Source organism: Mustela nivalis (genome assembly GCF_964662115.1).
Source record: "Mustela nivalis genome assembly, contig: HAP1_SCAFFOLD_979, whole genome shotgun sequence".
Taxonomy (NCBI): domain Eukaryota; kingdom Metazoa; phylum Chordata; class Mammalia; order Carnivora; family Mustelidae; genus Mustela; species Mustela nivalis.
In genome coordinates this window covers 121,152-148,056 of record NW_028135685.1, presented here as the reverse complement: position 1 = coordinate 148,056, position 26,905 = coordinate 121,152, and the positions used below count along the sequence as shown (strand labels likewise).

General features: G+C 66.5%; 2 protein-coding genes and 1 long non-coding RNA gene across 5 annotated transcripts; 2 read left to right on the top strand and 1 right to left on the bottom strand.

Moving 5' to 3' along the window:
• Positions 1-1,158: 1,158 nt before the first annotated feature.
• REXO1 (RNA exonuclease 1 homolog) lies at positions 1,159-24,745 on the bottom strand. Of its 3 annotated transcripts, XM_082750346.1 has the most exons (18): positions 23,030-23,995; positions 22,636-22,880; positions 22,194-22,248; positions 9,446-11,172; positions 8,619-8,723; positions 7,644-7,854; positions 5,547-5,710; positions 5,110-5,241; positions 4,889-5,012; positions 4,159-4,272; positions 3,877-4,014; positions 3,640-3,753; positions 3,443-3,516; positions 3,143-3,253; positions 2,663-2,778; positions 2,416-2,554; positions 2,134-2,254; positions 1,159-2,056 (listed from the first exon to the last, which is right to left on the bottom strand). In XM_082750346.1, the coding sequence occupies exons 1-18, from the start codon at positions 23,124-23,126 to the stop codon at positions 1,968-1,970; spliced, it is 3,876 nt and encodes a 1,291-aa protein (XP_082606472.1). In that variant the 5' UTR covers positions 23,127-23,995; the 3' UTR covers positions 1,159-1,967. The 3 variants fall into 3 exon arrangements, with proteins under 3 accessions (XP_082606472.1, XP_082606474.1, XP_082606473.1); XM_082750348.1 differs by lacking the exons at positions 22,194-22,248; positions 22,636-22,880; positions 23,030-23,995 and adding an exon at positions 24,470-24,745; XM_082750347.1 differs by lacking the exons at positions 22,194-22,248; positions 22,636-22,880; positions 23,030-23,995 and adding an exon at positions 14,217-14,326.
• Positions 5,717-12,904, top strand: LOC309857626. The gene is made up of 3 exons (XR_014307816.1): positions 5,717-6,547; positions 9,044-9,170; positions 12,134-12,904. It is a non-coding gene; the product is annotated as an uncharacterized lncRNA (long non-coding RNA).
• On the top strand, positions 24,625-26,500 carry LOC309857616 (uncharacterized protein; the record flags this gene model as incomplete). Its single annotated transcript, XM_082750343.1, has 3 exons — positions 24,625-24,754; positions 24,815-25,796; positions 26,323-26,500. The coding sequence occupies 3 exons, from the start codon at positions 24,625-24,627 to the stop codon at positions 26,462-26,464; spliced, it is 1,254 nt and encodes a 417-aa protein (XP_082606469.1). The 3' UTR covers positions 26,465-26,500.
• Between the last annotated feature and the right edge of the window lie 405 nt (positions 26,501-26,905).

Below are 26,905 nucleotides of genomic sequence, written 5' to 3'. Positions count from 1 at the left end.
CTGTGGCCTCCAGGAGTCAGCATCTTTGGGCAGTGGAGACCTTGCAGCCCCTTCCCCCCGCCTCCCTGGGGGCCCTCCTTATGCTCTGGGGAGGAAGCAGTTACCACCAGAAGCACAGAAACGAGGTGGGGGCTGCTCCTGGGGGGACCCAGTCGCTGAAGGGTCCGACTCTTTTTGCTTTCAGCCGAGGGCTTGACCTCAAGGTGGTGGGATCCCAGCCCTGCGTCCGGCCGGTGCTAGGCACGGAGCCTACTTGAGATTCTCGCTCTCCCTCTGCCTTCCTCCAAACAAAAACAAAAACACAGAACCTGTGCCACTGGTTTAGCAAACAACTACCTATTTGTGGAAGAGAAAGTCAAAACAGTCACAAGAAGGACCTCAGGGGGACACAACAGCAGCTGGGGCCCCAAATCAGCCAACATTCCCCCCAAGGGCCTCCCGGGATCCAGAGGGCAACCAGTCCTCGGCAGCGATGGCCCAGGACGCCTCAGAGGTAGAGACTGCTATGTCCTCAGCCTGGGACCCTGTTCTCCCGGCCTTCGGCGGAAGCTTGACAGAGTAGCAGGGGGCCTCCTCCAGGAGGTCCTCCCTCCAGCACCTGTGTGTTCCTGCCTCCAGACCTAGGACACTCCAGCACCTGCCCCCTCCACTAGGTCATTTCTGGCTTCATTTTGCATTTTAAATGAACTAAAAGTAGAGACCTGAACAGCCCCAGCCTTTCCACCCCCAAGAGGCACAATGAGCCACAAAAGCCTGACCGCATCCCTGGGTGCTGTGCACAGAGCATGCCCTGGGAGCAGCGGACAGGCACACATGCTGGGTGGGCGACACCCTCTCAGACCCCCGGCAGATTCACAGCCCTGCGAGGGCGAGGCACGGTGGCTCCCTGGGTCTCCTCACCCCCACCCCGCCCCCCGCGGGCCAGCCAGGCGGCTCCACTCACAGGACTGGGGTACCACCTCCCCCATCACGGCGCCCCTGGGGAGCCAGGCCACCCAGGGATCTGCGTCTGCATCTCTAGGCCCGGGGACAGCTCAGGCACTGGAGATGGGTCCTCAGCAAGTCGGACAAGGATGTGCTCCTGCTTTCTCGGTCAGCGGCGGGTCCTGACCACCAGGCTTACCTGGCACTAAGACCACCACCAGATGCCACACGAACTAAAATCCATACAAACATTTATTCTGTCCCTGCCTCGGGTTGGGGAAGAAGGGCTCAGGGCCCTGGGGAGGCTGCAGGCCTTTACAGACAGCCCCCGGGGAGGGTGAGGCTTCGGCCGGAAGACAGGGTCCAGAGGCTGAGGCGCCCTGAAGGGGCCCGGAAGGCAAGGCCCTGGGGGGGGGGGGGGTGGCGGGGGGGGGGGCTGGCTTGGTTCCCAGAGGTCATGGAGTCCAGTTCCCACCCGTCCGGCCCAGGCCAGGCTGGACTCTTGGTCCTGGTGGCTGCCCAAGTGCCAGCTTGTTGGCCCCCAGCCCCCCAACTTCTCCCCCTCCCCCAACAGGGAAGGCAGCACCAGGGTCTTGCTTCTCCGGGTAGGGAAAAGACAACTGTGCGAGTCGCCAGGTTTAAGTTACAAATAATAAAAATAACAATACAAAATAAAAAAACCCCTGTCTCAAACACACCCACGAAAAGCCTGCCCGTCCGGAGAGCCAGGTCTGGCTATCAGGGACGCAGCAGGCCCGGGGGCCGGGGGGAGCGGGGAACGTCTGTCCGGCCTCCTCGGGGAGTCAGCAGCAGTCTCAGAGGACAGAAGGCAGGGGCGGCGCAGGGGGCCGGGTGGGGGGCAGGGCTCCAGGTGGTCTCCGTGCGGGGCTCTCGTGCCGCCGGCTCGTCCCGCTCTCTCTGTTGCCATGTCTTGGTGACGTGGACAGGGTTAGCTCTCGAGATTTATTGCACTGTTTTGGAAGAGGCTGGGGCAGAGGCCGGGCCGGGCCGGGGCCGCGGGGAAGGCGGGCGGGCGGCAGCGGTCACCGCTTGGTCTTGGCGTCTTCTCGGATCTTCCAGATGACCAGGTGCATGCAGGCGCTGGCGTCCTCGCTGGAGCTGTGCCCGTCCACTGTGGGGCGGGGGGGGCGGTGCGTCAGGGTGGGCGCCCCCCGGCTCGGCCCGCCCCCCCACCGCCCGCCAGCTCACCGTTGTCCTGGATGATCTGTCTGAGGTAGTCGGCCATGAGGTTCCGCAGGGAGCGCTTGTACGGGAGGCCCAGGCGGTGCGGGAAGAGCACGGACGTGTCCACCACAGTGCTGTGGATGACCTGTGGGCAGGCGGTCGGGCACACTCCACGGGGGCCCGGGCAGGAAGGGGCCCCACAGGCCCGCCCAGCCGCCACCCCCCACCGTGCTGAGCGCCCGGGGTCCAGGACAGCCCCAGCTACCTCCCAGACCCTTGGCAAGCGCGGCCCGGGGCAGGCAGTACCTTCAGAGCCAGCAGGTCGCTCTCCAGGCTGTGTCCGATGAGAACGGTGTCGGCACTGAACATGCTCAGCAGGACGGCCTGGACGTCCCGGAGCGAGATGCTCGTGTCGGCGAGGTCGGCCGCCGTCACCCCTGAAAACCTGCAGCGGGCAGAGTTGGGGCCTGAGGGTAGCGACGGAGGGTTCCGGGCTTCCCAAGCCAGGGGCGGGGAGGGGGGCGGGGAGGGGGGCGGGGCAGCGGGGCCTCACCTGGTGTTGTAGTCCACGATCTCGTTGTCCGGCTTGACGAAGGTGTCGTACACCACGTGCATGTCCGTGTCCACTACCGTGACGCGCGTCAGCTCCAGGCCATACGTGGTGTAGGACTGTGCAGCCGGGAGGCTCGTATGACAACGCGCCCGCCCCGCCCCACCCCCCGGGGGAGCTCCCGGGGCTGCTCTGGGAGCCTGAGCCGTCGAGAACCCAGGGTGCCCTCACAAGCCCCGGCAGCCCCCTGCACGCCAGGCCCAGGGTATGGCGGCGCCGCTCCGCACACCTGGGGCGAGCCGAGGGCCGAGGCCAGAGCCGCTCCGTGGCGGTGTGGGAAACGCCCGCTCTCCACGCCCGAGCCACCAGGGAGACGGCACCCGCCGCAGGCCACGCTCTTCCCCTCACCTGCTCTGTCCTGAGACCCACGCCGGCTTCAGGCTGCAGACGCGGGCGCCAGGCGGCCGAGCACGCGCAACTCACCATTTCACAGTCGAGGGCGAAGATCCCGGGGTGAGCGTCTTCCGAAAGTTCTTTATCGAAAGTCTTGACAAAGCCTTCGAGGTTCTCCTTCCGGCCGTCCTGCACGTGTTGCTGCGGGCGGCGGGGGGAAGGCCGCTGAGGGCGGCGGACGCCCCGCTCCTTCCAAGGCCGCCGTCAGAGGCACACGGGTCGAAGGACAGGAAAGGGGGTCAGGGCTCCGGCGCGGGCTGCCCCTCATTTCCAGCCGGGCCGAGGCCGCTCCCCACAGGGAGAGCACCGAGCGGGGGCCGCGAGTCCTACCTTGGCGACCTGACAGCCAGTGGAGCCGATGGCGGCTGAGCAGCACGTGTACTGGGTCTCCCAGCCGCCGGCCACTGGAAGAGAGGTGGCGGTCAGGGCCGGGCCCGCGGCAGCCCAGCATGCGCCTCCTCCACGCGCGCACGATGGGGACCCCCGACAGGCCCGGGCATCGCCAGCCTCCTTCTTGGGGGTCTCACCCCGGTTCCGGCGGAGCCGCCCCCAGTGGTAGTAGCACTCCTCCTCGCGCACGCAGCGGCCGGACGCAGACACGAGGTACTCGGTGCCACACCGGCAGCAGATCCGGCAGGACGCTGCGGGGCGGGCAGGGGTGGGGGCTGGGTGCAGGCGTCAGGCCCCCGACTGCCCCTCCGCCCAGAGGCCGCTCCGCCCGCCGTCCCCATCCAGCCCCGGCACCACTGCTTGGGGCCACTCACAGTCCTTGGGCTTCTTCTCCTCGGCCGTGAAGAGGACGGCCCCCCCCGGCCGCTCGGGGTGAGGGAAGGGGTAGCCGTTCTCTTTGAGCTGGTCCTCGGTGAGCAGATACTCCTTGAGACGGCCATACAGGGCGGCCCCTGCGGACGGCCGGGACCGGTGGTCAGCCCATAGCAAGGCCGGGGAGGGCCAGGCAGGTGAGCAGGGGCGGGCCTGGCGGGCGCCATGGCCGCGGCTGAGCGCCCGGGACGGCCTGGCTGGGCCGCGGGAGGGACTGGGCTCACCTTTCAGGTCCTCCACTCGGGGGCTGCTCGGGCGGCTGAGCGAGAAGCTGGTCTTAGTGGCCAATTTGCCCCCCAGCACCATCTCATGGGACACAAGCCTCCGGCCACTGGTTTCTGTAGGTGGGGGGAGGGCAAACTGGGCTCGGACTCCCGAGTGCACCCCGTCCTCCAGGGGGGCCTGTCAGGAAAGGCCTGACTGCCCGTGACCTGGGGGCAGCCATCCTGCCCCACCTTAACTCGGGGACCAGCTGCTGGTGGCAGTCCTAGGGGACAGGGGAGACCTACGGGCCTCCAGAGGCTCCGTGGACCCACCCTGTGCAGGGGGAGCTGTGGGGGGCGGAGGAGCAGGGAAGCGAGCACACGAATGGCTTAATGTGCCTCCGAGAGGCAAGGGGGCTCCCAGAGCTGACGCACACAGCAGGCCCGGCTTCGCCCCTGAAGAGGCCGCCCACCAGCGGGGCCCTCAGCCCAGAGCCGCTCCCTGCAGAGGGCTGTCAACAGCAAGGAGAGGCGGTGGTGCGGGCCCGTGGCCCCGGCCGTCTCCGCAGAAACCCACTGCCCAGAGCTGCACCCGCCACCAGCCCCTCCCACGGCCTCTCCAGGGACAGTGTCCGGCGCTCCGGGCGGCAGAGAGCCAGCCGGTGTCCCACACCCCGGCCCTGGGTCCCGCGTTGCAGGCGCAAGCCTGACCCTTGCAGACGCAAGCGCCCAGCCGCCCGGCCCGACCTACTGGTGAGCCCGGGCGCGGAGCTGGGGACCAGGCCCCGCAGCTTCTTCAGTGTGTTCACGGCCACGTTCAGGTAGATGTTCTTGCTGGGGCTGCGGTCGTAGGCCACCTTCTCCTCGTTCAGCGCCTGGCCACGGACACACAGCTCAGGCCTGGGCTCCCGAGCTTGGGGCCCAGCAGCTGCCCCTCGGCCCCGGCCCTGGCTCCCTGCCAGGCTCGCGCACCTTCTCTATGGCTTCCTGGTTCGAGGAGCAGAACTTGAGGCACTCCTCAATGAACAGGTTGAGATACCGTTGGCGGATGACCGTGGGGACTTTGCCCCCAAACTCTTTCGGGATAATGGGCTTCTTTAAACTCTAGGGAAGACACAGATCTGTCGGGAGGTGGCATGTCCCCACCTGGTCCTCTGACGCATTTCTCAGAATCCCCAGGGCGTCGCACACGCAGTGGACCCTGACGGACCCTCTGGGCTCCGGTGACCAGGAGGGTGGCCGCTGGTTCGCCGTGCCAACAGATGACGCTGGCAGTGTGGACGAGGGGGGAGACTGAGGCCAGGTGAGGGCGGGGCACAGGGCACCTGCGCCGCACCCCCTGCTCAGTGTCTCTGAACCAGGCAGGGGGCGGGGGGAGGCTCCCGCAGGGCAGGCAGAGGCACACGCACCTGTAAAGACGGGCTGTGGGCGACGCGCTTAGGGGTGATGGTGGTGGTGGTCTTGGACGCCATGCCTGACAACGTGCGCGCCTTCAGGGGCTGGCTGCCCGGCTCGGGGCCATCGGGAGGCTGGCTGCTGCTGGCGGCGAGGGCCCTCTTGGCACCTGTGGGGGCTGGCGGGGCACAGGGGGCGTGAGCGCAGGAGGACAGCACGCCCATCACCGAGCGGCAGAGCACCAGGCAGCCGCGGTCCTTCAGCGCCAGCAGGACGTGCATCTCGGAGCACAGGGGGAAGGGCCGGGCTGCGGGGCACGGGCTGTGGAAGGACATTAGGCTCTATCTGCGTCCGGGCAAGTCCATCGAGAAGGGGGCAACGCTAACGAGGCTCCAGAGGCCGGCTCAGGCGACGTCGCCGCCGGGGGGGTCCGGCGAGTGGCAGGCCACGCGGGGAGCCTCTGCCACATGTTCCGGCCCCCGACGCTGAGGCGCTGACTATGAGGGGGACAGGCCCTGACTCCTGGGCGGAGGACCAGAGGGTATGGGACACCCCCGGCCCGGTCACTGTGACCAGCGGGCCTGCCCGCCGCCGCCTGTGTGTTCTGCTGCTCCCTTTGATGAGGTCACAAACCAAACAGTCTCCCACCCCCCCACCCACGGAGGGGGGCACCCGCCTGCGGGGCCGTTTCCGAGGGCTGCAGGCAGATGGTGCGGGCGTGCGTGTGCTCGGGGCCTCGGACCAGCCCTGCTCCCGGGCCCAGCCACGACAGGAGAATGGGGACATGAGGGCAGCAGGGGGCCGGGGCCCGGGCTCTCGGGAAGGACGCTGGCAGCACCAGCCGGCTGTGGCCCATCCCACAGCAGGGTCTGCCTCTGCCAACTTGAGCGGAGAACACGCACTTCTCAGGGTCGGCAAGTCTGCTCTCGGGTTCACTGAGACAGAAATGCCGCAGGGGCACGCGGGCTTGTGACAAAAGGAAAACCGGCACCAGGCAGGAATCCCAAGACCTCAGGTGGGTCCCACTGCCACTCAGGGAGGCGCCCCCCGTGCCTCCGAATGCCAGGCCCCCTGCCCCCAGCGCGTATGGCGAGGCCCACGTGCCAGAACCAACTGCGCAGCTCGGCCGCGGGCAGCAGCTGTGGGTTTGAGAGCCGCCGCCCGGGCCTCTCATGGTTCAGGGCCCTTGCCCGTGGCCGCAGCTACAGACCTTCAGCCAACAGCTCTCACCATTGGGTCCTAACGGGGGAGCTCAGGGTGGGGGCGGATCCGAACGCGCTCAGCTTATCCTGAAGAAGGTTCCAGGAACCAGGGAGAGGCAGGGGTGGCTACGGGTACCTGCGTTCATAGAACCACCTCGCGGGGCCGCCCTCGGGCTCGGTTCCTCAAGGGGGTGTCGGACCCAGCAGCGAGGGAATCCCCCGAGGAGCCGGTCAGACAGCAAGGGCCTCCCCCCGAGAAGCGCACTCCGCATCTGGACAAGGCCCCTTGAGGCCCCTCCAGACACCGCTGAACCAGAGACACCCACTGAGCGTCCCGCCCGTGCGACCACAGAGCCGTGACCTGGCTTCCTGAGCGCGGAGCGCACCCCGCAGAGCAGGGGACAGGACCAGACCGCCCCCAAGGCCTCCAGGCCAGGGGAGAGCCTCCAGTCACACCGCACACACAACCCCGCGGCCAGCTCCCTGGTCCTGGCATGGCCGTCTAGGGCCCAGTGCCACACGCAGACCGGCCCCCAGGAGGCTCGCGGCCTCCGATGCCCGAGAAGCCCGGGGGAGGCAAGGACACACAGACCAGGGGCAGGGACAGAGGGAGAGTCCCAGGGAGACCTCTGGCTCGGGGCCTCAGAGGGAGGCTCTGGGTCCGTGAGCCGACAAGGGATGGGAGGCAGGCAGCCCTCAGACCCTCTACCAGCACCAAAGCCAGGAAAGGCCCAGGGCCACTGGGCGCATCATCACGCCTGACCGCTAACTGTCGGACAGACCTTTATCCCCATCTCCCAGGGAAGCACACTGAGGCCCCCGCTGGGCCCTGCTCAAGGCCACCAGAAGCGGAGAAGCGGAGCCTTGGGCCCCTCCCACGGCGCAGAGCCACTGTGCCCTGGGACTCACCGGCAGCCAGGCGGGGGTTGGGGACGTGCGCGATCCTCCTCTTCTCGCCAGGGGCTGAGATGTGGACGGAGGAGGGCTTCTCCGCCGGCTGCTGGGGGGCCTGGAGCCAGCTGGCGGAGTCCCTCTGGGCCTGCTGGGCCCGCCGATAGCACACCTCCTGGGCGGTGGGAGGCCGGGCGGGGGGAGCTGGGCCTCTCCTCACGGGCTCCGCCTGGGTGACGACAAACCCCAGGGAGCGGCTGTAGGCTGGGGGCACCCAGACAAGATCGCGCGGGGCGAACACCTGGTGGCACGGCCAAGGGCAGGAAGGCGCGGGCTCCGGGGCCTGGGTACAGCCGGCGACCCTGGGGCCTTCTTCTGAGCCCTTCGATACCCAGGCGGGAACCAAGGAGCTCAGCATGTTAGGCCTCAAATTCATGTCTCCGAGCTGTCCCGGAGCGGATTACCTCGTGGCCCTGCCCGCTTGGCTTCTGCCTTCAGAATGCCCAGGCCGTGCCTCTGGCCCTGATAACAGGCACACCCACTCATGGGGGGGTTCCCCGCGCCCGTCCAATGCCGCTGGCTCCAGTCCTCTCCAGTCTCCGGCTTCACCCGGGGAGGGGCCCAGGGACGGACTCTGCCCAGGGACGGACTCCGCCGGAGCTCCCAGGTGCCCGGCCTGGAGCCCCAGTCTCTGCCCCGTCCTCCCGCCGGCTGGCTTGCCTTAGCCACCAGCACCCACTCCTATCTTCACGGCGGAAACCAGGGCTCAGAAAGGTGGGGCCACTTCTCTGGGATCACACAGCACATCCCCCAGCCAGCACCAGGCTGGGCTGTGTGACCCCACTGGAGGAGGGCCTCTCCAGGGCCACCCGTCACGTCACCCTCCCTGCCCTGTGCCCCCCAGCAGCGGGAGAACACGGGGATGTGGTGTCTGCACACGGGGCCTCCTCTGTCCTGCCGACCTCCGCTCAGCACCCAGAAGCAGGTGCTCACCTCCTTGCCTGGCTTGGAGAGATGAGAAATCCTCCTCTTCTGCCCGGGGAACAGAGTGGTCAGCCCCGAATGCCCCTTGTCTTCCATCTTCTCTTCCTTGGGGGTCTGAAACACATACCCGGCCCTCAGCGAAGCTCCACCCCTTGGGCCCCACCCCCCCACCCCACCTCAGCTCCCAGACCTCCGGATTGGGGGTGGGGGCAGGGGGGTGGAGGCAGTGGCGCACTCAAGGGAGGGGCTCCCAGGGCTTGAGATACAACGTGGGGCCCTCACCTCCAAGCCCTGCCGGTTCACAGGGGGAGGAAACAGGTTCCCCAGCACATCGTCGGCAGACATACCTCAGCCCAAGGGTGACGCGGGCCTTGGCCAAAAGGGTCTCCAGCCCAGACCACTGCCTCCTGCTCCCCTCCCTCGCCCACTCACAGGGGCAGCCCAGAAACACAGGCACCAGGCAGAGAAATCTACGGGGCACCACCTCAAAGGTCTGTAAGCACAGCAGGGCAGGAGAAGACCGGGCGGCCCTAACGGAACCTCGCCACCCTCCCAGAAGCCGTGAGTTTCAGCTTTGCGGAAAGCAAGCTCCCCCTGGCGGCCGGCACGGGGACACGTGCCAGCCAACCCAGAAAGACGGGGGCCAGGTCGGGTTTGGGGGACGGAGGAGAGGGAGGGAGAGGTGAGTGACACACAGCCCAGCCCAGCCTGGTCTCTGTGCATCTCAGAACGCTGCCCCGGGAGCCTGCTGGGTGGCCTTAAGCCTGCTCCCAGTGGACAAGACGGGGGGCGGGGAAGGGCGGCAGTGGGCAGGCCCCCGGAGGGAGGAGGCTCACCTGCCGGGCCAGCCGGCCCCTGTCCTCCGTCTTGACGCTGGTGGACTCGTTGAAGATGCGCAGACACTCCTCCATGGGGTCCGAGTCAAAGTCGACCTCCTTCTCCAGGGCGGAGTAGTCCACACCCCCGCCCGGCCCCGAGGAGGAGGAGGTCGAGGAGCAGGAGGAGGGAGAGGCAGGGGCAGGCCTGGTGGGCGGGGGGGCCTTGAGGCGCTTGCGGGGGCCCCGAGCGGCCGAGCCGCCCAGGCTGCTGTCGGAGTCCGAGTCGGAGTCCGAGTCGGAGGTGGAGCTGAGGCGGGGCGGGGCGGCGGGGGGCGCCGCGGGTCCCGGGCCCTCATCCTCGCTCTCATCCCCGAAGAGGTCTGCGTGGCTCAGGGCCCGCTTCTGCAGCTTCGGGGCGTCCCGGGGGGGCCCCTCGTCCAGGGAGCGGGCCTTCCGCTCCGCCAGCTTGCCCGACGCGGTCTTCCCGCCGGTCCTGTTCGGCAGCTGGGGGACACCCCCACGGTCAGGCCGGCTTTTCCCTGAGCTGGCCACCAGGGTGGCCGAAGATGGCTTTTTCTTGGTCCCTTCGGGCGGCTCGGTCCTATGCCGGGGGCCGCCAGCCTGCGGGCCCTTCCGGTCTGCACAGGGCTTCCCGGCCGGCCTCCCGCGCGCTCCGCCTCCGCCCTTGTCCTTGTCCTTCTTCCGGACACCGTCCTTGTGGCTGGGGACGGCCGCTGCCCCACTCTTCTTCTTGGGTCTTCCCTGCTTGGAGCCACTGGGCTCCTGGGAGGCCCTGGCTGGAGAGCTGGGCTTGGCCACGGGCGTCCCCCCAGGGTCCTTGGGGGGCTGCCCGAGGTCCTCCACGTCATACTGCACCGCCATCTCCTTGGTCTCCCGCGGGCCGCCCTCCTCAGCGTCCTGGCCCTCCCTGGAGCCTGACTGCCCAGGCGCCTTGCTCTCAGGGCCCGCCTGAGCTCTCGGGGGGCTGGTGGTGACAGGCACAACGGCCGGAGTTGCGGCGGCATCGTCATCGGAGTCTGAAAACCTGGCATCGCAGCCGGCAAAGGGGTCGCAGGGCTTCTTGAGGGCAGGTGTGTAGGGCTCACTGCCCCGGGAGCCCCTGGGCCTTTTGGGGGCCCTGTCGTCCTTGGAGCTGGCCCTGCTGAGCAGCCGGGCAGAGAAGTTGGACAGTGGGTCATACTCCAGGTCCGTGGACGGCTTGGAGTCGTCCAGCACGTACTTGCTGCTGGGGACGGGGCGGCCGTGTCGCTGGGGCTGGCTCACAGCCTTGGGGACGTACTCCAGGGTGCCACCGCCCCCCCCACCTCGGCCCTGCGCCCGACCCAGAGAGGCCAGGGAGTACTTGCTACCTGGCTCGGTGGCAGCGGCCAGAGGACTGGGCTGGTAGCTGGCATCAGGGGCCAACAGGCTGCGGTGGCCACCAGGGTTGTAATCAAAGGACAGTGGGAAGGCATCCTCGTCCAGGCCGGCGGTGGGGCAAGTGGCAGGGCCACGGGGCGCCACGGCGGGGGCCTCGGTGGAGCTGTGTTCGCGGGCCGTCTCCAGGAGCTCTTGGTACCTCCGCTGCTCGAGCTCGACCTCCGAGCGCACGGCCTCGATGGCCTGGTTGACCAGCTCCAGTTCCAGGATGTCCGAGCGGGGCTCGTCCCCCCGGCCCAGCGCTCCATTCTCCCTCTGCACGGGGGGCTTGGGCAGCTCGGGGTTGTACGGATCATAACCGAGCCCTGAAAGGGGAAGCGGGAGGAGAGAGCCGTGAGCGGCCGCTCCGGCAGCGCGGCACGAGCCCACGCCGGCCACTGCCCCGCTCCGTGCGCCAGCCCTGACGCCACAGCGAAGGGCCACGAACCAGCACAGAACCAGGACCTACTGGGGGGGCTGGGCCTCCGGCAAACCCCCAGAGAGGCTCTGCCAACAGGCCAAAGGCTCCAGAGTGCCCCCCACCCCCGTCGGCAGGCAGGCGGAGTGAGGAAGCAGAACTGGGCCCCAGAGGTACAGCCGCTTGGTCCACAGACCTCTCGGCAAAGGTCGTGGAACGGGCACGAGGGAGGAGACGGACCGGACAAGTGCCGTCCGGGAGCTGGGGTGCGGAGGCGAGTCCGCGGGCCCGGCCCAGGGTGAAGCCGTAGCAGGCACTTCCTCCCACAGCGCAGGGCCGGCCAGCGGGCAGGGCACAGACCCAGCCGGCGTGGGGGCAGGACGTGCACAGCTCCCCAGAGTCAGGGCCTGGGGGAGGGGGAGCGGAGGGCCACCCTGCAAGAGTCACCTGTAGGGCTCCCTGCAGATGCCCGGAGAACACGGGCGCTCACGGCTAGGGAGCCCCACAATGCTTTTCAGGGAAAGGTGAGGCAGAAGAATGCCCTCCAAGCCACGGTCCCGTGGTGGGAAAAAGAAAAAGCATGGTATGTTCAAATCACATTCTGAGAACACCGAGTGGGGTGCGGCCAAGTTTACATCCAAGATTTTATTTATTTGACAGAGATCACAAGCAGGCAGAGAGGCAGGTGAAGGGGCAGGGGGAAGCAGGCTCCCCTCGGAGCACAGAGTCCGATGCGGGGCTTGACCCGAGGACCCTGAGACCATGACCTGAACCGAAGGCAGAGGCTTTAACCCACTGAGCCCCCCAGGCACCACAAGCTTACATCCTCTTAATGTTTTTTAAAAGTTTACGATTATTGTTTATTTTAGTACCCTCCACAGCCAACCAGGAGCTTGAACTCGTGACCCCAACATTGGGGGTCACACGGTCTTCCCACGGAGCCGACCTGGGGTCCCAACCTCGTGAGGTTCACACGCGAAGAGTCCGCACCGGCGCCGGCAGCTGCGGGACAGAGAACCGGGCCCCGCGCGGCGCTCCAGGCCCCGTGCTGGAGCCCCGCACAAGCAAACCACCGCTGTGTGCAGGAAGCTCCTGGGCCGCGCTCACGCCTAGACAGGAACACAGAGCTACATAAAGGCTGAGCCAACCAAGCCCGACGTCCCCAGAAAGAGATGACACACAAACACAGCGCGGGCGAGCACTCCGGAATCCCGAGTTCATCACGGGGAGCCGGCGGAGCGGCGCCCAGCGGCTGGGTCGGCTGAGCGGCTGCCTCCGGCGCGGGTCCTGACCCGGGCTCCCGCACCGGGCTTCCTCCTCTGCGGGGAGCCTGCTTATTGCTTCTCCCGCTCCCTCCATCCTGACTTGGCTCATTCTCCCTCTCACATCAATAAACTCTTTAAAAATAAAAATTTAAAAAAAAGGAAATCCTATCTGAAATTTTATTTATGTTCCTTTGAAGACTTTATTTATTTGAGAGAGGGAGCGAGTGAGAGCACAAGTGAGGTAATGGGCAGCGGGAGCAGCAGATCCCCGCTGAGCAGGGAGCCCAAAGCGGGGCTCGATCCCAGGTCCCCGGGATCACAGCCCGAGTCAAAGGCAGATGCTTAACCCACTGAGCCACCCAGGCGCTCTCCTATCTGAAATCTTTTTTTTTTTTTTTAAAGATTTTATGTATGTATTTGACAGAGATCACAAGTAGGCAGAGAGGCAGGCAGAGAGAGGAGGAAGCAGGCTCCCTGCTGAGCAGAGAGCCCGATGCGGGGCTCGATCCCAGGACCCTGAGATCATGACCCGAGCCGAAGGCAGAGGCTTTAACCCACTGAGCCACCCAGGCGCCCCATCCTATCTGAAATTTTAAAATAAAAAAAAACCCTAACGTGAACTTTTCTTTTCTTCCTAAAGACTCTATTTGACAGAGCATGAGTTCACGCAGAAGCCGGGGGAGCAGCAGGAGGCGGAGGCGGAGGCAGGAGGCAGCGAGAGCCTGATGCGGGGCTCGGTCCCAGGACCCCGGGACCACGACCTGAGTCAAAGACAGATGCTTCACCGACTGAGCCCCCGAGGGACCCACGTATGAACCTTGCAAATCACTCACCACTAATCCCAGCTGTCCGCCTGGAACTAGTGTAGTGTTGTGTCCCAGCCATATTCAAACAACTTTCTAAAAAGTCTAATCACAGATGACTCTCTAGCACCCCGAAAGCAAACCCGGCCAGACCTCATGCCCTGTGGTTGGAAAGTAGCAGCGGTTTCTCCCCTGGAGCCACAGGAAGGGGCCCACCGGCCACCCCTGGAGTTAGCCCTGGGGACCGACTCTGGACCTTGGCCCTCCAGAGCCGTCAGAGGATGAGTCCGGGGTCTTAAGGCACCCAGGCCGTGGTGAGGCGCCCCCGCGGCCCCAGCACACTCCAAGCCACATCACTGAGCGAGAGAGCATAGGGAACAGAAACCCGCCGCTGGCCGCCCGCCATGGGAAGAGGGAGCTGTGCGGGGCCTCGGGCTGCCTGGGGCCCGAGGGAGGAAGGGGCCGTGGTAGGCCTGTTGCCTGGCGTTTAACCTGGAATCCCGGCCTGGGTAGTAGTTACAGGAAAGGAAGTGATGCTCAGACCACCAAGGACACACCAGGACTGTGAGTCAGAGACAGGGAGGAAAGTCAGCGCTCACCGTCCCGGAGCTGGGGCGTCAGGGCGCGGTCAGCTCGTGCCCCCGTCACAGCCGGAAACTCCCAGACATGGGGTGGGGAGCCGGGGGGCAGGACTCACAGCCACCCCGTCAGAGGCAGAGGGCCGCCCTCCCAGCCGACCCTCCCTCACAACCGGCCCGAAGGCAGCAATGGGAGACCCCCTCCGGCCCGACACTGCCTGAGGAACGGAGGCAGTGCCCTCCCCTCCGAAGTCCTGGCTGCCGGCAGAGAGGGGCCCGGTGGGCCACAAGCTGGGGGGCACTTACTGGGCACGTGCACGGAGGCGCTGCACTGCTGGATCTCAAGGGGGCCTCCAGCCCACCTCATGGGAATACGGCCCCTGGGGCTGGTCACAGATGAATGGGTGGGCTTCTCCCTACTCTTGCCAGGGAGAGGGGCTTCGAACACTACGCACATCCGGGGCACCGGGGGGGCTCTGTTGGTGAGGCGGCCGCCTTTGGCTCAGGTGGTGGTCCTGGGAGGAAGCCCCACATCGGGCTCCCTGCTCGGCGGGGAGCCTGCTTCTCCCTCTGCCCCTCCCCCTGCTTGTGTGATCTCTGTTAAATAAATAAATAAAATCTTTTTTTTAATATAACTTTTTTTAAAAAAGATTTTATTTATTTATTTGACAGAGATCACAAGGAGGCAGAGAGGCAGGCAGAGAGAGAGAGGAGGAAGCAGGCTCCCTGCTGAGCAGAGAGCCCGATGCGGGGCTTGATCCCAGGACCCCGGGATCATGACCTGAGCTGAAGGCAGAGGCTTTAACCCACTGAGCCACCCAGGCACGCCAAATAAAATCTTTAAAAATTTTTTTTTTAATTTTAAAAATGCACATCAGCCAGGAGCCCCTCAACCCTGTTTCAAAGTCATGAGGTCAGGGGCGCCTGGGTGGCTCAGTGGGTTAAAGCCTCTGCCTTCGGCTCAGCTCATGGTCTCAGGGTCCTGGGATCAAGCCCCGCATCGGGCTCTCTGCTCAGCGGGGAGCCTGCTAACTCGCTCTCTCTCTGCCTGCCTCTCTGCCTCCTTGTGATCTCTGTCTGTCAAACAAATAAAATCTTTTTTTAAAAAAGTAAAAAACAGAAACAAAGAAATTGAGATCAGAGTTCAGACCTCAGGCCACCTCACAGTTCGGAAGGGTTTCCCCCAAGCGGAGGTGTGCTTAGGTTGAGACCCCACAGGAGGGACAGAGAAGGGTCTGCGGAGGCCCGAAGGCTGCCTCGTTAACGAACCCCGTCGTTAACTAGGGGGTGGGGGCACCTGAGGTCAAGGGGCACGGAGGTGGGCTGTCTAGTCTCTTGCGTTGGAGCCTGTATCGGGCATCCCAAGGGCAACCGCACTGGGTCCACCCCCACGAGCTTCCAGGCAGCCTGGCCTCTCAGATGGGGAGGGGTCCCAGGAGCTCAAACTCTGAAGCAGGTGCAGCTCCTGGCTAAGCCCAGGCCAAGCTCTCAGTCCCTTGACGTGCGTGTCCCCCGAAGCCCTGCCCACGTGGGCTGTTGTCAGCCCCAGCCGGAGGCGGCCTACCCAGCCACAGAGCAGAAGAAACCACACTCAGTGGGCCTACAGAGGTCAGGGCCAAGCCCCAGCCCCCCTGGGGCCTTAGGTTCCCAGCCGGTACTATGAGACTCTGTCAGCAGCCCAAGGGGCTCCAGGCAGGTCTAGAAGCTTCAAGCACAGCTGCCAAGAACTCCGTTACAGCCTCAGGCTTCAAAGTGAGCACACGGGGCCCAGAGTTCGGCCCACTGAGCCCCAGCCAAGTTATCTAAGGCTTCGGGGAGGGGACCTTCCTGGGATCTAGTCCCCCACCCTGCCCTGCTTCGGAGGGCCGGGACCTCGGGGGACCTCTCGGAACTGGAGAAGCTCCCCAAGAAAATATTTTACAAGCTACAGGGCGTTCCTGGGGCACTGCCCACTGACCCGTGGGAGCACGTTGGAAGGCTTCAGGTAGGTGGCATCAAGAGGTCAGGAAGGGCTGTGGGGCGCCCTGGACACACCTTCTAATTCTCAGGGGATTTATCTGGATGGAAGCCAAGGGGTGGTTCCCTTGAGGGTCTGCGCCGGGTAAGCACGCACTTGGTAAACAAGATTAACTAGACTGTTTTTTGCCAAATACCCCTTCCCATACCCACACCAGACCGCAGCCCACCTAGGCCCCACACCCCCCAGGACCTGCCCAGCCGGAAGAGAGAGCTGCTCTCCCCCCCCAGCTCTGGTGTCCTGCCACTCTCTGACCGCCCGCTTCTGAAACAGGCTTCCAGGACGCCGGACAGCAGGTGGGCTTCCCCAGCCCCACAAGAGAAAGCCAAAGCCCCACCGTCCAGGGCCATGGCCCCCTGAGTGCGAGAGCCCACATAGGGCCGGCCGAGAGTCGCTGTGCAGACCACGAGGGGCAGAGAGGGCCACAGACAGGGCAGTACTGCCTCCCGAGTCCTGGAGTCCTGGGCAGCCGGCTCCGATCCCTCCCAACCTCCCCTCTGCCGAGCGACACCCTATCCTGGGCCCCGTCTGTGCGTCTGCGCCCACCGCACCCAGCTCTAGAAAACACGGAGCACCCTCCTACAGAGGCATGCGGGGTTAACAAGACAGCCGAGCACAGAGGCCCCACTGGGGGAGGCCCCCGAGCCCCACCATAAACCCCAGGAGGCGCTCGGGCCCGCCCTCAAGATCGTCCTGCCCCCCGTCTGCCCGTTCCACAGATAAGGAGGCTGGGGCTCGGAGCCGGATTGCTCCCTAAGCTTCAGGCAGCTGGCGAGAGGGCTGACCCCAAAGCCTCGGTCCTCCCGGCCCGGAAAGCAGTCCTGCGGCTGCCAGCCGACCTCGTCAGCCTTCTGAAGGGCTGGCTGTGGCCCCAGCCTCCTCCTACACGGCCCAAGGTCCAACAAGGATAAGGACAGCCGCACCGCCGTCCCACCCGGGCTTCGAGCCCTGATAAGACCCCAGCGCAACTCGCCTCCAACCCGGGGCAGTCAGAGCCTGGGGACCCCGTGCGGGGGCAGCAGGGCGCAGGGAAGAGACCGTCCCCACAGCCATGAGATAAGCAGAATGCCAGGGCTACTCAGCAGAGAGACTGAAGCCACCCAGGCTCCAGGAGCTGCGGAAGAGGCAGCGGGGACACCCTGGTAAGGCCACAGTGGTAGGGCACTGGCTACCCGCCAGCCCTGGCTGGGCTAGGATGCAGGGCAGGGCCAACTGGGGCCCAGAAGGTCTGAGACCCACCCCTCACTTTGGGCTTTTCTGGCCAGCCCCCAAAAGGGGCCAGAGCAGCCCCCCTCCCAGGGCCGCAGAGGGGCTCGCCACCACTACTCCTCTCCGGGCCCAGAGTCAGTATTCCTGATGACCTTCCTACCCGCCCCAGGGTAGGATGCCTTCACCCCCCACTCCTGGACATCCCAGTGCCCACCGGACAGGGCAGGAGCCTGAAGCTGAGGGTCAAAGTACCTGGCCATCCAGAGTGAGGAGTTCTGGGGCCACCTGGGGCACCCCAGACACCTAGGAAGAAAAGAGCGACAGCCAACAGAAGGGGTGCTCAAGAGGGCACACGGGGGGCCCCTGCTATGCGCCTGATGAGGAGGCTGGTCTGCGCCAAGGGGAGCAGGGCCTGGCGTCCACCTCTGCCTCCAGGGCAGGCTGCTGCTGGACGGCTCCACACACCAGCTCAAAGCTCCGAGCCCCGGACAGCCTCCCCTCGCTGCCCCCCCCCCCGAAAGCAAGTGCAAGGGCTCCAGCGGAAAGAAAAGAAAGAGGGTCCCAGGCAACCCTGAGACCACCACCTGACCGGGCGCTCTCTGGCCATCAAGGACCACACACAAGGGAGCTCCCCCCACCCCGCCCCCCCGAGGCCTGATCCCAGGAGGACCAGAACGAGAGTGGCCTGGGGGCAGCCAAGGCCCAGCGCCGAGCCTGCTGGCAGGGAACCATGGCCGTGGGGACCTCGGCTGCGCTGCAAAACCACAGGGAAGCCTCAAGGGCCGGACGAAATCACAAAGAGCGCTCGGAAATACGCGCAGCCAGAGGGGTGCTGCCCTCTGCTGCCCTCATCACCAGCGCATGAGGGCCCCCAAGTCGCCGGCACGGTCCCAACACGGAAAACATCAAGGGTTCTCTCGCGCTGGCCCTGGTACATTTCCTAGTCCGGCGGGCCAGGTGTCCCCCAAGAAGAGCCTACGCCCCAAGGCCACACGCGAGCATCGGTGCCTTTTATCACTTGACCCACACGTAGGTGCTGGGGGGTGGGGGGACGAGGGAAGGCTTTCCAGGTGGGCCACCCCCACCCCTCCTTCACACAGGACCAGATTCCTGCCCAGAGCCCGATGCCCTCCGTCTCCGCAACTCCTCCGGGCAGCCCTCCAGGATCCTCCCTGCAGAACGGGTGGGACGCAGTTGCTCAGACAAGCCTGTGCTCCTCCCCAGGGACCCAGTACAATGCCGGGGCACGGGTGCCCGGCGAGGGAGGCCCCAGGGCTTTCCGGTCCTCCAGAAAAGGCTTCCAGGAACAGTATACCCCCATCCTTGCTCTTTGAGGGTCCCCCGGCCCACTGTGCTAGGGTAGGGGACACAGATCTCTCGGGACAAACAACTGTTTTGTGTGCCCATGACCTGGGAGGGGACGGATCTGGCCTCCAGGACACACAGGGACGAGAAGGACCAGGATGCACCTGGAGTGAACGTAGTCCCGCGGCACTCGGACGCGCCACCCCTGTCCCATTCCTGGGCCTTGCCCCCTCCTTGTCCAGCCGCTCCACGCGCTGACGGCCTGGCTCCCCTCCACACCCAGGTCGCAAGTGAGCTGGCCGGTTCGTGGAGTGAGCGAGCAAGTGAGTAAAGGAAATCCTGACCGCGGGCCCGGGGGCCCCGTGCCTTGAGAGCACCCGCTCCCCTGGACACAGGCCCCTGTGGTGGCCGGAGGAGACAGTCCCTGCGGCACAGACAGCCCCCCGAAGCCACACAGGAAAGTCAACGGGCCCTGAGCACAGCCCTCCATCACCGTCTCTGGGCTGGACTGGGGAGGACTGGGGTGGACTGGCCGGACCACAGCAGCCTCAGGACCATCACACGTCAGGGACCCCTGCCGGAGCCGCTGGGGGTGGTGGCAATGCAAGAGAGCAACGAGCCCCCTTCCCTCCCACCTCAGTCCCTCCACACCACACAACAGAACAATCCAGGCCTTCCACTGCCCTGTCTCCCAGCCCCAATCTCCTAGATGATCATCCCCATTCTTGCTCCCAGCCACCAGGCAAACTTCTACTCATCCTTCAAAGCCCAGCTCAGGAATCACCTGCTGGGGGAGACTTGCCTGATGTCTGCAAATCCCAGGGCCCACGGCGCTCTCTCCTGGACCCTGGGCCGCATCTGTGCCGGGGGACACCCACCCTAGGCTTCCAGAATGCCCCCCCACCCTGCGCCGTCCCACAGGTGCGCAATGAATTCAGACACACCCAGAAGACAGCAGGGCCCAAGTGCACCTGCGCGTGAACACGGGTCCAGGCCCAGGCACGGCTTGTGCAACGGCCAAGCCCCACCCTCAGGGTGCCCGGGTTCTGGGCCCCCCAGCAGCTGCCCACCCCGTTTTCCTCCAGCAAATGAAAGCCACGAGTGGTAGGCAGCTCCCCGGGGCCTGTCCCCAGCCAGCCTGCCGTGGCCAGGCCCTCGGCGCGACCGTTGCCAGAAAACCTGTAGCTAGGAAACGCCACCAGGCCACAGGCCCCCAGATGGCGAGCACGCATACCTGGTCCCCCGAAAGGCACCGGCCAAGCACAGCACAGACTGCGGAGGGCACAGCTCACTGAGGGGCGGAGCTAGGAGACCCTCCAGGACCCCCGGCCTGCAGCCCACCCCAAGGGCTCCCAGCCTCAGTGGCCCGGGCACCTCTTCCCTCTCTTGGCTTCCTTCCCGGCACCCGGCTCTTGCTGTGCGTCAGACCATGGCACCCGGCCTCCCCCCTGCACAGGCCGGCAGAGAGCTGAAGGCTCCCGCAGGCCGGCCGCGGCGGCCCCAAGCGTGGCTCTGTCAAGAGGCCCCAGAGTGCAGAGGGAGCGCGGGCACGGCGAAGCAGACAAGAACGTTCCCACGACACCGACTGTCCACGGAGGGCCCAAGTCATTACCCGTTTTACAGAAGGGCCAACAGAGGCACAGGCTGCGATGCTGACCCGGTGGGGGCCAGGCCCGCCCCGCAACCCCCCAGGACAGGCTCTTTGCAAAACAGAAAGTGAAGCCAGACCGCCTTCCCTGCGGTGGCACTGCCCTGCCCCAGCTGCAGCCAAGGGGCCTGTTCCTCTCCTCGGAGCCCCTGGAGGACTCGGGGTGGGGCACGCTCAAGCACCATGCGCAGCCCCTGCTCCCCCGAAACCCCGGCAGGCTGTGCCCGCCACCCCTGCCCAGGCCGGGCGCCGAGCGGGCGTCGCGCGCTCACCTGGCAGCAGAGCGCTCCAGCCTGCGGGTGTGGGGGAGGGGCGCGTGGGGCGCCGTGGGGGACTGAGCAGCAACCCCAGCCCCCACCCACCCTGTGCCAGGCGCAGCCTCCCCAGACAGCGCCCAGCGTCCCAGGGGCGGGACCGCAGGGGAGCCCCACAGCCCTGCTAGCGTGGAGAAAAACACTTTAAAACCCCAAAGCAGCGGTACGTGTGCGGCTTCTCCCAGGTCAGGGGAAGAGGGCCGCTTGCGGAGGTCTCAGGCCCTCCGAGGGGCTGCCAGCGGCAGGACGCCAGGATGGCCTCTCGCCTCCGAAAACAGAATCCAAGGTCATCAGCGCGGCAGGACCACGACGCACAAGAGCCGCCAAGGCCTCTTCCGTGGGGCGGGGGTCTGCCGTGGGCAACTAACAAAGCCCCCTTCCTCCGACTGTTCAGGACCACCGAGGTTTTGACTCGAGTCAGACGTTGCTCCGAGTGGTGAGGAAAAGGCTCTGAACAGAGAACGCGGGGGCTTCGCCCGCTGGGGCTGCCGGGAGCGCCGCGGCCTTGAGGCCGGCCAGGCCCGGCGTAGGCGCATCCAGGGCTCTGGGAAGCCCAGGACCTCGCCTCTGAGCCCAGCCCTGCCGACAGCCAGAACCAGCCGACAGCAGGACCACCACCAGTGGAAGCGTCTCCTCCGGGAGGCCTGCAAGGCTGGGTCCCTGGGGGCGGCCGCACCTTGGGAGGGGTGGGGGGGGCACTTAGCTTAAAAAGAGTCAGGTGGCCTCCGCGAGAAGCAGCGGGTGACCGAGACACCGGGCGAGGCCCGGGAACGCCCACTGCTGTCGTGACCCGGGCAGGGGGTGCTGCCCGCACAGAGCAAGTGGGGGCCGGGGAGGCTGCTCCGTGCTTCCCGGCGCCCGGGACACACCCTCCCACGCCCTCCCACGCCCACCCCCCCAACCCCCACCCAGAGCGCGACTGGCCCCCACGGCCAGTTTCCACTCTCCCCCAGCCAGCTTCAGAGCTCCCGGACGAAGCCGGAGGCCCAATGGGTCAGGCTCCAGGCCACGCTGCCCCCTGCTAGCAAAGGCATCGCGGGCTCCCTGCACACCCTGGCCAGGCCTCCAGACACGAAAGGCGATGCTGCCCTCTGCACGGTTTCCTCTCAGGATCTGATCTTTCTCAGTTCAGGAAAGACAAGTCCCCCTACCCGTGTCCCCCTGCCCCCCGCCGCCCGCCTTCACTTGTGCCCAGGAAGCGCTGGACGCAGCAGGGCGCCCTTCCCCCCCATCTCCGAAGACACCAGCACATGCCGGTGGGAAGTGGCCCCCATGAAACCCGCCGGCACGCGGCCCCCAGAGGGAGCAGCTGACGGGTGGTGGGGTCGGCAGGCCTGCCCCGCGCCGTTGTCCCCTGGGGGCTGTCTGTGACCATGGCTGTACCCCTCCAGCTCCAAGTCAGCCCACAGAGGAAACACACCCCGCCCTCTGCGGGGAAGCACTCCTTTCCTGCTCCGACCCTCCGCGGTCTGACTTCTCTCCACTCCACAAAGGGCCCTACCAACGCAGCGCTGTACACACACACACACACACACACACACACACACACACACGGCCCTGACCACACCCGCCTTCCAGCCTGTCCTCAGGTCTCGGTGCTCCAGTCCTGCAGCTCTGTCCTTCCCAGAACTGCTGTTCCCGGCCAGCCCTGGGGCCGGGCGCTGAGCCCGACACACAGAGGGCCCCGCTGTGCGTGAGGGACACACGCGTACTGGGTGGCGGGCACTGGAGGAAGGTGATGAGTGCGGCAAGGGCCTGACCGCCCGGACTCAAACCCATCTCCCACTTACCGGCCATGCGCACCTGGGAGAGTGGCTCCCCATCTCTGGGCCTCAGTTTCCTCATCTGTAAAACGGGGACAATCATCCCTACCATTGAGAGTTCTAGAGAGCCTGCTGGAGTGTGCGCTGCCAGAGCTGGGCAATGCCACACCCGAGTTTGGAGGTGGGAGTCCTGAAGCCCACACCGGGTGGGTGGGCAGTGGGGCTGGGCCTGCAGGGCCGGAAGCAACAGGATCCCCCTGCCCAGCCCCCTCACAGGACTCAGACTCCGCTGAAAGGCTCAAGCGCCCACTGGCCCAAGACCAGAGGTGCTGGGCCTCACAGGGACCCCCACACCCCACCTGCAGGCAGCTCTCACCCAGCACCTTAGCAGCTCTGGAGCTTAAAAATTAGTCCAAGAAAACCTGGCCCAGCCCACCCTTGCCAGAGCACCTCTGCTTGGACCATGCACACCTGGACTGCTGCAGCCTCTTCCCGCCGGAAAGAAACTTGTCAAAATCTGGAGCAGGGGAAGCTGAAAGGCAGGGAAAGGACGAGGCACCCACTCTCCCCTGGCCTCTTCAGAAGGCAGCAGCCCCATCAGCACGGCACAGAGAAAGAAACAGAGGCCCCACAGCAAGAAAGAGGCTGAGCTGGGATCTGACCCTGCCCCTTGCAGGGGAGGCAGCGTTCTATCTGAAACGGGCCTTTCCTTTCCTGCAAAGGAAAATGAAGACCCACTGGGGAAAGGGGCAGGCGGCTGCATCTTTCCCCACGGCAAGCGGGGCACACATCACCAAACGGGTTCCCTTTGAGAAACCAACTGGCCACCTGTGAGGCAGAAAGAAACGTAAAAAGCGACTTACTGTGGGAAGAACACAGGAGGCGAGAAATCCCACCCCAGAGTTCAGGCGGCTGGAAGGCAACTTGAGGACCTGGGGCCAGGTCGAAAGTCAGCGGCATGGGGGTGTGGTCCTGCCCTCTCCCAACGCTTAGTAAACGGTCAGGAACCCAGAAATCAGGGGACTCTTTGCAAAGTGCAATGCACAGTGCCAACAGGTAAGTACACGGACTGAAGACCCTCACCGGGCGAGCCGGGCGCCAACTCGCTTGTGCTCCCCCCACCGCCCGCCGGCCCCCGCAGGAGCCGGGAGTAGCAGCTGCGGATTCCACGGTACCAGCCGGCACGGGTGTGTTTTCTCCTCAACAGCAGGCTCCTGGCAGCCACACTGGAAGGTCCCCCTGCTCTGCACGCCCCAGGCCCGCCAGGGGTGTGGAACCCAGGAGCCCCTGCATCGGGCTGGCCACAGGCGCTGCAGGTGCAGGCCGGATAAGCACATTTACTGACCAATTAGAAAATCCTACTTTCCCTTTCCTGACCAAGTGGAAGACTAGGCCTGTTATCTGACCGCAGCCAGTGCGCCCTGGTTGGAGGAAGGTGCCGTAGCAATCATTTCTCACGGGGGGAAACACAGACGAAACTCGACACGGGCGGGGCGAGGAGGTCGCGGTCTGACGGAAAGGGGGAGCCAGTCCTGCACGACAGAGGTCACCGGTGGGAGCCTGGGTTTCCCTCCGAAGCAACGACAGCACTTCATCCTTTCTCTGGCCTCTCCCTGCGACGCCCCCGTCCCGACGGTCTCAGCCCAAACCGCGCCCGCCCTCCAGGAAGCCTGCCTGAGTCGTCCCCGCTTTCAGCAAGCCCCGCCACGACAAGGACAATCACCGCGCTGATGCGACGTGCCGTCCACCGACACCTCCGCGCAACCGAAAGCAGGGAATTGATTCCCGGAAGCTCCTCCCCTCCCGTCCCAGTCCCGGGGCTCTCACGTCCTCCCCGTCCGGTCGCGCCGGACACACAGTAGGGGCTCCCAAGACCCTCCTAACGGCACTAGTGGCGACAGCAGGGGCCGCGGCCGGAGGCGCGGAGGCGGAGAGCGGCGCGGCCGCAAGCCCCCGGCGCTGGGGGAGCCCGGGCGCGAGGAGACGCAGGAGCCCAGGGCCCGCCGACCGGTGCCGGCCGCGCTCGGCGTTCGGCCCGCGTTAGCCCACTGCACGCCCGCGGCGGCTCCGGGAGGGCACGGCCCCGGCCGGCTGAACCGCCCGCTCCCGGAAGCGCAGGCTCGCCGACAGCCCGCGCCGTGCACCCGGCCCGGGGGTGGGTGGTCCCGGTGGTCCCGGGCCCGGCTCGGGAGCCGACGCCCACCGGCGTGCGGAGAGCCGCCTGGGCCGAGAACCGGGCGCCGGGTCAGCGCCGGCCGCAGGGTCGAGGCCGGGCCGGGGAGCCGAGCCCGCTCGGGCATTACCTGCTGCGGGGGGCGCCGCTCCGCCGCCGACGAGCGCGCCGGGGCCCCGGGCCCCGCGGTGCCGGAAGTGGCAGTAAGGCCGCCGGCAGGGCCCCCCGGGCGCCCCAGCCCAGTAGGGGCAGTCGATGGCCCGGAAGAAGCCGGTGGAGCGTAGCATGGTCCGTCCCGAAGCGGGACCCCGGCCCGGAGCCGCCCGGGCCCCCGGGCCGCTCACTGGCGCCGCGGTCGCCGCCGCCCGCGCCTCCCGGACCCCGCGGCCGCCATCTTGCTCCGAGGCCCCCGCAGGCCCCCGGGACGCCGCCGCAAGGGACCTCGGGAGCGGCTGCCCGCGGCGCGCCTGACCAGAGACGCGGGCGCTCGAGGGAGAGCGGCGCGGCGCGGGCGCGCGGGCTGGGGCCGGCGGCCGCGGGAGGACGTGCAGAGGACGCGGGCGGCCCGGCCTGCAGCCTCCCGGAGCGTCGCCGGCGCGGCCGCCCGGCCCTCCGAGGCGGCGGCACAGCCATCTTGAGCCCGAGGCCCCGACGGCGCCCGAGCTGGCCACGGCGCGCCTGATCGGGGGAAAAAGAACAAAACTCTCTCAGGACCCAGCGGCCAGTCCCTGGCTTTTAATTGGCGTTTTAGTCGCGCGTTGCCCTGAAGTGCCCCCTGCTGGACGAGGCGAGTCCTGCGGGCGCGTCTTCCCGGGACCCCGGGACCCGCCCGGGTCACCCCTAAACGCACCTGCTCGTGGGCAGCGCGACGCCCAGCCCCACGGGGCCCCTCTGGGCGCCTGCCGGCCGCCGGGGCCCGCCCGGGGCGCCACGCGGGAGCCCGCCAACGGGGGCCCGGGCGGGACGGGGGAGGCTCACGGCCCGGGGGCGGGGCAGGCCCGCGTCTCCGCGGCCCGTGGGGAGACTGGGGCGCGGCCGGGCCCCGCCGTAGCGCCGGCCACGCTGGGTCTCCGGGCCGTGAGTCCGCGCTGCGGGCTCCGGGGTTCCTTAAAACACGGCGTCGTCGGGCCGAGCCTCGCGCGTCGGCGGGACTCCGCGCTGGGGCGGCCGCTCTGGAGGGCGGCGTGGCGGGTCCCCGCAAGTGCCGGGTGCGGCCGCCGCGCGAGCCAGCGGCCCCCCTGCGTGCGCGGCCGAGGGGGAGGAAAGCGGGCGCCTGAGGAGAGACCCGCACGCCCCTGCCCGCAGCCGCAGGACTCCCCGGAGCGGCCGCCGGGACAGCCCACGTCTGCCGCCAGAAGAGTGGACACCGTGCGGCACGTCCACGCAACGGAGTGTCACTGCCCAGACGGAGGAGGGACCCTGACCCCTGCCACACGCGGGGGACCCCGAGGACACGGGTCAGCGAAAGCGGCCAGACCCAGAAGGACCGTCCCGCAGGACCCCACTCCCAGGAGGGCCCCAGAGGAGTCCCGTCCACGCAGACGGAGAGGAGGGGGCAGGGGCAGGGGTGGGCAGTCTGTGCTTCGTGGGGACAGAGTCTCCGCGTGGGGGGATGGAAGGTTCAGGAGCCGGAGGGTGGGGGTGGTCACAGGACAGGGTGAGTGTGCTTCACGCCGCTGTGCGCTGGCTCAGTGGGTTAGGCCGCTGCCTTCGGCTTGTGTCATGATCTCGGGGTCCTGGGATCGAGTCCCGCATCATCGGGCTCTCTGCTCGGCAGGGAGCCTGCTTCCTCCTCTTTCTCTGCCTACTTGTGATCGCTCTGTCAAATAAATAAGTAGAATCTTTAAAAAAAAAAAATGCAACGTTTTATGTTACGTATTTTTACCACAATCGCATTAATTAAGAAGTACGGCAGGAGGGCCGCTGGGATGGGAAGGGTCCGAGATGACTCTGCAGACGACACAATCTAATTTTGTTTTTCAGATTTTATTTATTTATTCGACAGAGACTTACTGAGAGAGGGAGCACGTGCGGAGGGAGTGCGGAGGGAGAACCCGGCTTCCCACGAGCAGGGAGTCCCAGGCGGGGCTCGACCCCAGCACCCGGGCCGGTGGCCAGGACCTGAGCCGAGGACAGACGCTCCGCCGAGGGAGCCACCCAGGCGCCCCACGTGGGACTCTCCGGAGCAGGCGTCCAGGCCGGAGACAGCTGGAGGCTGTGCACACCAGGAGGGGACTGGGAGCTGGAGGGCCGGAAGCAGTGAAGGATTTCTCCCCTTGACAGCCCCCCGTCCCTGGGGGTGTCCACCACGGCAACCTCCCACACCTCCCCGTGCGCCCAACAGTGTCGGGACATTATTGACTTCCCGCCCTCCTCAGCCCGAGGATCTCGGGGTCAGAACCCAGCCGGACACAGAATCTGCAACACGTATCTGTAAAGCGGGGCAATGCGAAAGAGTGAACGTGCCCTCCGTTCGTGGGGGGGGGGGGGGTGTGCAGAAACCTGGATCTCATGCGCCCACCTGGGGTAAGACTTTAGTGATGAAAACAAGAAATGGCAGAGGCAG

Coding starts and splice junctions, on each gene's coding strand:
- REXO1 (XM_082750346.1), bottom strand. CDS start 23,126: ATGCCGCTGACTTTCGACCTGGCCCCAGGTCCTCAAGTTGCCTTCCAG. Junction 5,242..5,546: donor CCCACAGCCCGTCTTTACAG/GTGCGTGTGCCT, acceptor TGTCTTCCCTAG/AGTTTAAAGAAGCCCATTAT. Junction 3,754..3,876: donor GGAGAAGAAGCCCAAGGACT/GTGAGTGGCCCC, acceptor CCCGCCCCGCAG/CGTCCTGCCGGATCTGCTGC.